Below are 11,213 nucleotides of genomic sequence, written 5' to 3'. Positions count from 1 at the left end.
ATTGGTTTGAATTAATTTTATTTTTTTTAACTCAACTTAAAATCCGTGGTCATATTATTTTATAGGAAATTATTATTTTTCCCTCTGAAGTTATAATTAATTTTAACATATAATTAGTTTTATCATATTAAGCTGATACTAGTATAATAAGTGATATGTGAAAAATGAAAATTAAACTAATAATAATAATAATAAGGGAGGTAAGAAAACGATAGTTATTTTTTTATTATTATTTTACACACTACGTTTCCAACCACTTCCACATTAGCTCATGTGACTTGGTCTCTCTTCTAGTTTCCTCAGCTGCGCCCGCCCTCAGTCCCAACCCCAAATCCAGAAACCGGTCTTCGGTTTTCTCCAATTCCCAAAAACCAGGAATCTTTTTTTACGATTATTTTCATTCAAAACCACTGCTTGTGGACCCTACCTCCCCAATATGTGGCGATTCGACCGCACTCTGAAATCTGAGCGTGCATGACACGCTCCTTCTCATAGAATTGAATTACTTGCTACAAAATTTGTAACAAGGCAATTGGCATAAGAAACCGTGGCACGGGTGCGCTGCAACTCATGGAAAAGGTGTGAAACTCACGCGCGTAAAACGATGGTGGGTTTAGTCGCCCCTAGACGGATTAGTATCGACTAAACGTGACCAACAGTCTTAAATAATAATAAAAAAATGAACTATAGTCTCTTTGAGTTTGATAATTAAAAACCCAGTCACTTACTCCAACGGATAGAGTATTAAAAAATAATTAAAAGAATAGTTATAGTTGGTGTATGATTAATATTCCTATTAATATGACAAAATATTAGACTAGATAAAAAATTAATATTAAACAAATATTATTTTAAGAATTAATTTCTAAATATATATTAATTAAATAAAAAAGCCTCTTTCATAATTTTCATGCAGAGAAAATAATGCAAATCATTCTTCCTAAAATATTTTGACTTATTGTCCCTTTGCGTGTTTAAGGTAAGCACAGATAGTTGACCAAAAAGCAGAGTCGTGACGCGTAATTTTTCGGTACACACACTTTTTATATTTTAATTTAAAAAATTAAATAAATAAAAAACTATAAATATTGCTACCTAAAGAAGATGAATACGTACTCGAGGGAGAAAATTTGCAGGCGTACGATGATGTCTGGAACAACGTTTGCCCCAAAAGTTGTGTTACAACTATCCTCGAAATCGAACCCGATTAGCATGCCGGTGATAGGACTTGGCACTGGTGGGGCGCTTAACGATGGCGATGTGGTAAAAGCTGCAATTATAGAGGCTATGAAAGTGGGTTACAGACACTTCGACACTGCAACACTTTATGGGTCAGAGCATGCTCTTGGAGAAGCCATCGCTGAAGCTCTTCAACTTGGTCTCATATCCTCTAGAGACGACCTTTTCATCACTTCCAAGCTCTGGTGCAGCGATAATCATCCTCATCTTGTTCTTCCTACTCTACGCAAATCACTTCAGTATGCCTCCTCGCTTTTTTCTTTCTTTCCTTTTACATCTAATTAGTCCATTTGTTTTTTATAGTGAAATATATAATATGAATAAAACTTTGTTTTTGCTGTTTTACAATTAGAATTGAGTTTTACTGTAATAATTTGTATAATAAAAGTAGCCCATTAAATTTCATCACACACGAATGAAACTTCAATTTTTATTGAACAACGTGATTTTTCTCCTATATATTGTCACGTATATTTTGGTAAGTTTATTAATTTAAAAGTATGATTCGTGACTGCATGGGGATATCCAATTGATGCAGAGCTCTTAAATTAGATTATTTGGACCTTTATTTAATCCATTGGCCCATGAGTGCGAAACCTGGAAACTCGGATAATTGGCCTTATGCTGAAGAGCAATTGACGCCATTTGACTTAAAGGGTGTGTGGGAAGCAATGGAAGAATGTCATAATTTGGGCCTCACAAAATCAATTGGAGTCAGCAATTTCTCTTGCAAGAAACTCCAAAATCTACTCTCTTTTGCTACTATACCTCCTTCTGTCAATCAAGTATGTTCCCATTTTGTTTAAAATTAATTTTCATTTGTTAAATATTTCTGAGATGTGCACTAAAATTAATCTGAATTATATATTTTTATTGAAATATGTGTTTTACATTATAAAGCGTGATAATTCATTCCCTAACTATAAAACAATGTGATTAAAAATTTAAAATAAAGTTTTTTCATTAAAAAATCTGATAATAAGTTTTCTTTGCAATTTTCAATATAAAAATTTTCTATTGATTGATATCCTCAAGCAAGACCCTTTATTTATTTCATTCATATTAGTTCTCACTGTATGTTGAACTGTGCACTCCAAAAAGGTGGAGATGAATCTTGTTTGGCAGCAAAAGAATCTAAGAGAATACTGCAAGGAAAAGGGTATAATCATAACTGCTTATGCTCCTTTGGGATCCAGAGGGACCAAATGGGGAACCAATGAAGTTATGGACTGTGAACAGACCAAGCAGATTGCACAAGCTCATGGCAAAACTGCTGCTCAGGTTACCATTTTTCATTTTTTATTTACCCCTTTGCTTTTAAATTTAAATGACAATTGTCACTGTATCACATGGTTTGGTTTAATTTTGAACTTTACTTTGGCAGCCACTTGAATGCTAATACAATCAATCCTTTGGGGTGTTATAGGTATGTCTTAGATGGTTATATGAGCAAGGTGTGACTTTCGTACCGCAGAGTTGTAATAAAGGGAGATTAAAGGAAAATATGGAGATATTTGATTGGTCACTCACAAAAGATGACTATGAAAAGATTAGCCAAATCAAACAGGACCGTTGTTTCAAATACGGACCAGCTGCATTCCCGATTCCTGACATATTCGATGATGAAACTTAAGTACAATATCAGCTTCAATATTTCATTTTCCTTGTTTGGGACACAATAAAAGGATGAAGTATTGAACATTGAAAAACAGCCTTTCTTTAAAATGCCGTTTTAAAAAACTCAATATTGAAATCCTTGGTTTCACTTTCTCTGTGAAGTTTGTTTACAGCACTGTTATGCTCTTCTTTCATGTCCGAGATTGTGTAATAAGTTGTATTCTAGTTGTAATTCTAGCTAGATGAATCCAATAAAACAGACTGTTTATAGTTTATTCAGTTTTACCCTCACATGGTACATTCCTGCAACATATGAGTCAGTCGTTCCTTGCCCTTTGTTGTGCCCTTAATACTCTTGAAAATATTACCTTAGTATAGATAATGTAATTTTATATAGAATATATTACTTCTAAAGGGAGTGAGGAAGGATGTATTGCAATTTGCAACAACGACTAATATGAAAATTTTCCATAACTTTAAACTCAGACTCAAATATTTGTCTTCAAACAAGACTTACATATAAAAATAAAAATAGTACACTAACATTGTATAAAACAAAAATGGCTTGTTCAATAGGGTCTTCAACTAGTCCTCATCCTCACTTTACAAGAGGGATTGGTTATTTACAAATAAAAAACCAAAATAAATATAATAAAAAATAACATCTTAAGCTGCACAAACGGGAGCCTTTCCAGTAACTATGGGCTTGACATTAGAACATTTAGCAACTGTTGGAGCTCCATTGAATGTAAGAGCAACATCAATCAGTTGCACACCCTCACATGGTACACCCCTGCTGCATACAAGAGTCACTCCCTCTTTGCTCTTTGATGTGCCCTTAATATTCTTGAACACAATCTTACTTATCTTTATTTTTGATGGAACCTAAGCCATGCAACCATAAACAAAAATAAGATTAAGGATTGAAAGATTAGTTGTTTGAAATTTAAAGAATAGAAACTCTTGTATGATTATAAAGAGGGTAATGAATACAAGTATAATTTAATTTTAAGATAGCTCTTGGTTAAACGTGTACCTGCTTTGAACATTGATTCCAAGGACAGTACTCTTGGTCAATGATAATTGGGTTCAAGACATTAACCATTGTAATATCTTCAACATGCATATCAGTAATGGGAGAAGTTCCTGGGGCACTAGGCCATGTCTTGATCCTTATACCATTGTCAGTATTTGTCAAGGTGCAATTCTTGACTAAAAGATGTTCCACAGACTCTTCATTTACATACTTTCCAAGGCTTCCAACACTAATGCCATGGCCAGGTCCACAATTCACGTTTTGAATAGTTATTTGTCTGCTGCCATCTCCGATTGAGATACAATCATCACCCGTTGCAATATTAGTGTTAAGAATTTTCACATTAGTTGATCTTCCCAAGTGGATCCCATCGGTGTTGATGCTGTTACCAGGAGCACTGACGATGAAGCCATCAAATGTGACATTGGTGCACCCCAAAACATTGACATGGAAATTTTTGCTGTCCTTAGAAGTAATGTCGCGAATAATTGAATGCTTTATGAAGTTGAAACCAAAATTCTGTTGACATTTCACAGGAAACTCAATACACTAGCATGTTATGTAAATATGCAGTTATATGACAATATTCAAATGGATACATATTATTTCCTTACCATGGAACGCCTCTTGCAATTCTTGTTTGTTCCACAGTCATTTTCTTTCCAAGATCTTGACCCTTGACCATCAAAAGTGCCTTTACCTGATATGGTTAAAAAGTCAACATATCCAAATTTGACCCATTGATAAGCATCGTGGAGTGCATTTGGGTCAGCTGGTGCTTGAATGGTTCCATCAACTTGAACTTCAATGGGAGCCTTACAAGGACCTTTTACGTCTATTTCATTCATCTTGTATGTTCCCCTTGGAATCAGAATTTTGCTTGGAGTTGTTGATACACATGCTTCTTTCCAGGCACTCGTGAAAGCCTTCACCCGTACAAAATGAAAATCAAATATAAGCTAACAACAACAATGTCGTTTTCAATCATTTGGATTGAGTAAATTCAATAAGATTTTACCCGTGTTATATCTGCGTTTGGATTTCCACCAAATTTATTTATATTAATGACAGTTGATTGGCCTATACCAAAAATAGCCAACAACAGGAACAATGTAATTGTTGCAGTGTTCGACTTCATGTTCATGCTGATTATTGTTGAACTTTGTTTTCTTGCACTTCTAATCGATGAATGTTGCTTCTAAAATACTGTTCCACAGTATTTATATTTGAATTGTGAAGCTTAAAGGCGCTAACAATGTAAACAAAGTACTACAAAGTAATTTCGTCCATGCAAATGGTGTGGTTGAGCTTGTCGATCACTATTAATGGCAATTCATTAGTTAACACTAATTTGTAACCAGTTTGCCATTTATTACCTGTACCAAAATAATTCGCAGAATGACTTGATTTTGGTTTGAGCAAATAACGAATTGTCATTACTTTGAACAAGAAGGAGTACCCTCACTTAGTAACATCCTTTAATCAACAATAAGCTTAACTAGTCACCATGTCCAGCTAATTGAGGCATAAGTCAAGTTCATCCTCCTTTCGGTTATAGTAATAATAATAATAATAATAATAATAATAATAATAATAATACAAATGACATGTATACAAGTTTTCCACAGATTTATGTTAGTATAAATAATATATAGCTACATCTTGTCATGACTAATTTTCTCTTAAGATGACATCTTTATTAAAGTAAACAATTTGGAGAAATTAAATATAATAGCTTGTGAATATTTAAAAAATAATTATATTTATAATATCCATCTTTGCATTATAAATTTAATTTTTTTACTTTTGCAACAACGTATTTCAAAGAAAAATCGTCCTTCTCATTAAACTGTTATTTCTCTTCTTTAAACTATTCTATATCTCTTTGATACTACCATTAAAATTTAGTAATATAGTATGTCAAATTAATTTTTATATGTTGTAACATAAGGTATACTCATTAGCATAAAATAAGACTATTAATTATTTTTAGGTCATAAAACCAAACTAATTTTAGACTACAGTAGACTTCGTAATCGTCAACCATACCATTAAGGTATTACTTGGAAATATAGAATTTAAAAAGTATATCATAAATTCAAGAGCATTTTACTAATATAGATAAAAGATTTTTCTAATCAATATTTTAAGATAAATGGTTAATAAATTAAAAAATAAAAAATGTAATAAAAATATACTTAAAATTACAGTAAAATTATATTTATGGTCATTTAAAACAAAATATTTTAAAATTTTTTTTAACCAATGATTAGTATTTTAAAAATATATATAAATAGGAAAGCAATCTAAAATACTATATACAACAACACCACTACTAAATCTTATTTTATTGGTGAGGTTGGTTGACTGAAATACACAATGCTATTGAACTCAATCAAAAATTAAATTTTTAGAATCTAATTAATTAAAATGCCTCGTTTAATAATTTCGTCTGAAATTTTTTGAGTCATTTTCAATTATTCTTTAATGGATTAAGAGTAATGTAATTTATAATAAGTGTTACTTCAACCTTTTATGACATGCTATCATTTTTATATTATGTTCTTATATATCTACGTATCTACCTTAGCATTCTTATTTTTGTCAAAAAAAAATTTCACATTATTTCTTAGAAGCCCAACATTCAATACCATTACATGATAGCTAGTTATATTATAATATAGAATTTTGTACTCAAGTCTTACAACATGTTACTTCCATATAACGATTTAGTCAGCATAATATCATAGAGTGTAAATCATATAAAAAGCTTGAACAAGTTCTATGTTGACTATCGAAGAACTAATGCAACCTTCTCCTTTGGTCAGGCGTGAGACTGACTATGAGGTATTGTTTCGCTGTTGTACAAGAAGCCCAAATCACCTCGTTTCAGCAATTGAAGACTTAAGTCTTCAATACACTTCTGTTCTTCAAAATACTTGCCACATTCCCGTAGGAAACCTTGTGATTTCTATTTTGTACATGATCTAATATAATATTGTCGATATCCCTTAAGTTTCAACTGCTATTCCTGTAACCAATTTTATGGTCGTAGGTAAAAAAGATACAAAGCATCAGCAATCATCTAAAATTTCTTGTTAACGATAGCAAATTAGTGAAGTAAGTTCAATGTAAAATTTCCTGTCATGATGGCAACTTAAAAGTAAAAATGAGCAACTAGGTTTGATTAGCATTCTTATTTTCTGCTGAAATAATAAAAACCATTCTTCCCTTTCCATTCCCAAAAGATAAGATCCAACAAGGATCATCTCTATCAGTTACAATTAAATAAGTCCTACATAAAATTTTATTTATAAAAAATATTATATTAAATATTGTGTTAAAAAAATTGCTGCAAATATCAGCTAACTCAAATGAGTTGAGATTACTCTCTCACACATGCATTCACTGTATAAATAATTAAGAAAAAAAAAATTATCCTCCTTAAAGATTAAAATCAAATTAGACAAATTAAGAAAATGCCATTATTTTTAACAAATAATTTTATTTTGTGATCGTTTAAAAAATTAATCAATATTTTTTCATACAATCTCTCAAAAAATTTAATTGATCCTTATATAACAAATGTTTTGCCTATGATATTTTACAAATAAATACTAAGTTTCAATAGAAAGTAAATACAATACTAAAATGTTTTCAATGATTTATTATTTATAATATTTTATACACTTTCTATAATATTTTTTTAATTTTTTCTTATCATATACCTTTCTCCTTATTTGTTATATTTATTACACAAAAAAGTATAAATATAATTTCCCATTTGATAATACTTTCTCTGCTCTATTTTATAAGACATCTTTACTTAAATGACATAGGAATCATAATAAAAAGGCTGTTTATAGTTCATTTTACCCTCATATGCTACACTCCTGCTACATATAAGAGTCAGTCCTTCCTTGCTCTTTGTTATGCGCTTAATATTCTTCAAAATATAACCTTAGTATAGATAATGTAATTTTAAATAGAATATACTATTTCCACAGGGAGTGAAGAAGGATGCATTGCAATTTGCAACAGCGACTAATATGAAAATTTTTCCATAATTTAAAAAACAGTCTTAAATATTTGTCTTTAAACAAGACTTACATATACAAATAAAAACTTTACACCAATTTTATAACAAACAAGATCGCTTATTCAATAGGGTCTTCAACTAGTCCTCATCCTCACTTTATAAGGAGGGCTTGCCTATATACAAATGACAAAACCAAAATAAATATAAACCAGAATTACATCTTAAGCTGAACAAACGGGAGCCTTTCCAGTAACTATGGGCTTGACATTAGAACATTTAGCAACTGTTGGAGCTCCATTGAATGTAAGAGCAACATCAATCAGTTGCACACCCTCACATGGTACACCCCTGCTGCATACAAGAGTCACTCCTTCCTTGCTCTTTGATGTGCCCTTAATATTCTTGAACACAATCTTACTTATCTTTATTTTTGATGGAACCTAAGCCATTCAACCATACACAAAAATAAGATTAAGGATTGAAAGATTAGTTGTTTGAAATTTAAAGAATAGAAACTCTAGCATGATTATAAAGAGGCTAATGAATACAAATATATTTTAATTTTAAGATAGCTCTCGGTTAAACGTGTACCTGCTTTGAGCATTGATTCCATGGACAGTATTCTTGGTCAATAATAATTGGGTTCAAAACATTAACCATTGTAATATCTTCAACATGCATATCAGTAATGGGAGAAGTTCCTGGGGCGCTAGGCCATGTCTTGATCCTTATACCATTGTCAGTATTTGTCAAGGTGCAATTCTTGACTAAAAGATGTTCCACAGACTCTTCATTTACATACTTTCCAAGGCTTCCAACACTAATGCCATGGCCAGGTCCACAATTCACGTTTTGAATAGTTATTTGTCTGCTGCCATCTCCGATTGAGATACAATCATCACCCGTTGCAATGTTGGTGTTAAGAATTTTCACATCAGTTGATCTTCCCAAGTGGATCCCATCGGTGTTGATGCTGTTACCAGGAGCACTGACGATGAAGCCATCAAATGTGACATTGGTGCACCCCAAAACATTGACATGAAAATTTTTGCTGTCCTTAGAAGTTATGTCGCGAATAATTGAATGCTTTATGAAGTTGAAACCAAAATTCTGTTGACATTTCACAGGAAACTCAATACACTAGCATGTTATGTAAATATGCAGTTATATGACAATATTCAAATGGCTACATATTATTTCCTTACCATGGAACGCCTCTTGCAATTCTTGTTTGTTCCACAGTCATTTTCTTTCCAAGATCTTGACCCTTGACCATCAAAAGTGCCTTTACCTGATATGGTTAAAAAGTCAACATATCCAAATTTGACCCATTGATAAGCATCGTGGAGTGCATTTGGGTCAGCTGGTGCTTGAATGGTTCCATCAACTTGAACTTCAATGGGAGCCTTACAAGGACCTTTTACATCTATTTCATTCATCCTGTATGTCCCACGTGGAATCAGAATTTTGCTTGGAGTTGTTGATACACATGCTTCTTTCCAGGCACTCGTGAAAGCCTTAACACATACAAAATGAAAATCAAATGCAAGCTAACAACAATAATAATCATCAATATAGTTTTCTAATATTTGAATTTTGAGTATATTCAATAGAATTTTACCTGTGTTATATCTGTGTTTGGTTTTCCACCAAATTTGTTTATATTAATGATAGTTGACTGGGCTATACCAAAGATAGCCAGCAACAAGAACAATGTAATCGTCGCAATGTTCAACTTCATGGTCATGTTGATTACTGTTGAACTTTGTTTTTTTGCACTTCTAAACAATGAATGTTGTTTCTAAAATACTGTGGAACAGTATTTATATTTGAATTGTGAAGCTTAAAGCCGCTAACTATGTAAACAAAGTACTACAAAGTAATTTCGTCCATGCAAATGGTGTGGTTGAGCTTGTCGATCGCTATTAATGGCAATTCATTAGATAACACTAATTTGTAACCAATTTGCCTGATATAACCTTTACCAATATAATTCGCAGAATGACTTAAGATTTTGTCTTTGTAATTCTTGGAAAGCCGAAATTAGAGTTACATATTGAAGAACAAATAACGAATTGTCATTAGTTTGAGCAGGAAAGAGTACCTCCGTAGTAACATCCTTTAATCAACAATAAACTTAACTTGTCACCATGTCCAGCTAATTGAGGTATAAATTAAGTTCATCCTCCTCCCAGTGAAAATTATAATAATAATAATAAGAAGAAGAAGATTAATTTAAGAACTTAGTTTGAAATTTGTTAAAATGATAAATAATTATTATAACTGACCAACAAATGACATGTATACAAGTTTTCAACATATTTATGTTATTATAAGTAATATATAGCTACATCTATGTTTGATTGTCATGACTAATTTTCTCTTAAGATTTCATCTTTATCAAAGTAAACAATTTGGAGGAATTAAATATAATAGCTTATGAATATTTAAAAAAGAATTATATTTATAATATCCATCTTTGTATTATAAATTTAATTTTTTTACTTTTGAAAGAACGTATTTCAAAGAAAAAATGTCCTTCTCATTAAATTGTTACTTCTTTTTTCTAAACTATTTTATTACTCTTCCATACTACTATTTTTTATAAGCAAATGTAACATATATTATAATAAACAATTGAGTACAAATAAATTGTACTCACATTACAACTTTGTACATGTTGATTACACATCTTAAAAGTTTATCATGACGCATTCACTCTTTTAAGATCAGTGTCACTGCTGAAGGAAGGAGATGCCAAGTAGAGTAGAGTATATCTCCTATACCAAAAGCTAATTGTTGATGTCTTTTGTATTATCTAATAACTATGCTGAACATACAAATCATAATCTCTTAAATAATATGAATTATAATTTTCTATCTTTGAACGAAGCAGAGAATCCAATAATTCATAACTCCACATTCTTTTTAGTATTTACTTAGGTAGTACAAGGGACAAAGACGCGATGAGTTACAAAATCCATGCATTGAGTGAGAAGCATGATGAAGTTGTGTGGCTATACAAAGCATTTTATAATTTTCTTTTACTGTTCCCCACAACCAAATTTACATCTACAATGTTCTGTTTAAAAATAATGTCATTCCTATGTCTCTAAATACTTTAAATTGTTATTGACCATATCACAAACATTGATTTCTAGCCTTTCTTGATCGTTGCTAATTTTAAAAAGCTCAACACGTATTCAACTTTTCTTCGATACTATCATTAAAATTTAGTAATATAGTATGTCAAATTAATTTTTATATGTTGTAACATAAGAT

General features: G+C 31.3%; 3 protein-coding genes across 4 annotated transcripts; 1 reads left to right on the top strand and 2 right to left on the bottom strand.

The window, feature by feature from the left end:
- Positions 1-1,102: 1,102 nt before the first annotated feature.
- On the top strand, positions 1,103-3,338 carry LOC113874901 (NAD(P)H-dependent 6'-deoxychalcone synthase-like). Of its 2 annotated transcripts, none has more exons than XM_027513159.1 (4): positions 1,103-1,478; positions 1,778-2,024; positions 2,341-2,520; positions 2,666-3,338. In XM_027513159.1, exons 1-4 carry the CDS (start codon positions 1,105-1,107, stop codon positions 2,870-2,872), a joined length of 1,008 nt encoding a protein of 335 aa, XP_027368960.1. In that variant the 5' UTR covers positions 1,103-1,104; the 3' UTR covers positions 2,873-3,338. The 2 variants fall into 2 exon arrangements, with proteins under 2 accessions (XP_027368960.1, XP_027368961.1); XM_027513160.1 differs by having other exon boundaries at positions 1,108-1,478; positions 2,624-3,253.
- A 184-nt stretch (positions 3,339-3,522) lies between these two features.
- On the bottom strand, positions 3,523-5,030 carry LOC113848224 (polygalacturonase-like). The gene is made up of 4 exons (XM_027477636.1): positions 4,911-5,030; positions 4,507-4,818; positions 3,893-4,411; positions 3,523-3,741 (listed from the first exon to the last, which is right to left on the bottom strand). The coding sequence occupies exons 1-4, from the start codon at positions 5,028-5,030 to the stop codon at positions 3,523-3,525; spliced, it is 1,170 nt and encodes a 389-aa protein (XP_027333437.1).
- Positions 5,031-8,152: 3,122 nt separating this feature from the next.
- LOC113848279 (polygalacturonase-like) lies at positions 8,153-9,678 on the bottom strand. Its single transcript, XM_027477734.1, has 4 exons — positions 9,553-9,678; positions 9,137-9,448; positions 8,523-9,041; positions 8,153-8,371 (listed from the first exon to the last, which is right to left on the bottom strand). Exons 1-4 carry the CDS (start codon positions 9,676-9,678, stop codon positions 8,153-8,155), a joined length of 1,176 nt encoding a protein of 391 aa, XP_027333535.1.
- Between the last annotated feature and the right edge of the window lie 1,535 nt (positions 9,679-11,213).

The sequence above is a fragment of the Abrus precatorius genome, unplaced genomic scaffold (genome assembly GCF_003935025.1).
Source record: "Abrus precatorius isolate BTA unplaced genomic scaffold, Abrus_2018 Scaffold8, whole genome shotgun sequence".
NCBI classification, from domain to species: domain Eukaryota; kingdom Viridiplantae; phylum Streptophyta; class Magnoliopsida; order Fabales; family Fabaceae; genus Abrus; species Abrus precatorius.
Note: the sequence above shows the minus strand (reverse complement) of the source record. Positions and strands in the feature narration are given on the sequence as shown.

Bases quoted from the DNA above. Each gene is read 5' to 3' on its own strand.
- LOC113848279 (XM_027477734.1), bottom strand. From the start codon at position 9,678: ATGACCATGAAGTTGAACATTGCGACGATTACATTGTTCTTGTTGCTG. The intron at 9,042-9,136 runs GTAAGGAAATAA...AAATGTCAACAG, and splicing joins ATTGCAAGAGGCGTTCCATG to AATTTTGGTTTCAACTTCAT. The intron at 8,372-8,522 runs GTACACGTTTAA...TGAATGGCTTAG, and splicing joins GGAATCAATGCTCAAAGCAG to GTTCCATCAAAAATAAAGAT.
- LOC113848224 (XM_027477636.1), bottom strand. From the start codon at position 5,030: ATGAAGTCGAACACTGCAACAATTACATTGTTCCTGTTGTTGGCTATT. The intron at 4,819-4,910 runs GTAAAATCTTAT...GTACGGGTGAAG, and splicing joins CAAACGCAGATATAACACGG to GCTTTCACGAGTGCCTGGAA. The intron at 3,742-3,892 runs GTACACGTTTAA...TGCATGGCTTAG, and splicing joins GGAATCAATGTTCAAAGCAG to GTTCCATCAAAAATAAAGAT.
- LOC113874901 (XM_027513159.1), top strand. From the start codon at position 1,105: ATGAATACGTACTCGAGGGAGAAAATTTGCAGGCGTACGATGATGTCT. The intron at 2,025-2,340 runs GTATGTTCCCAT...CACTCCAAAAAG, and splicing joins TACCTCCTTCTGTCAATCAA to GTGGAGATGAATCTTGTTTG. The intron at 2,521-2,665 runs GTTACCATTTTT...GGGGTGTTATAG, and splicing joins ATGGCAAAACTGCTGCTCAG to GTATGTCTTAGATGGTTATA.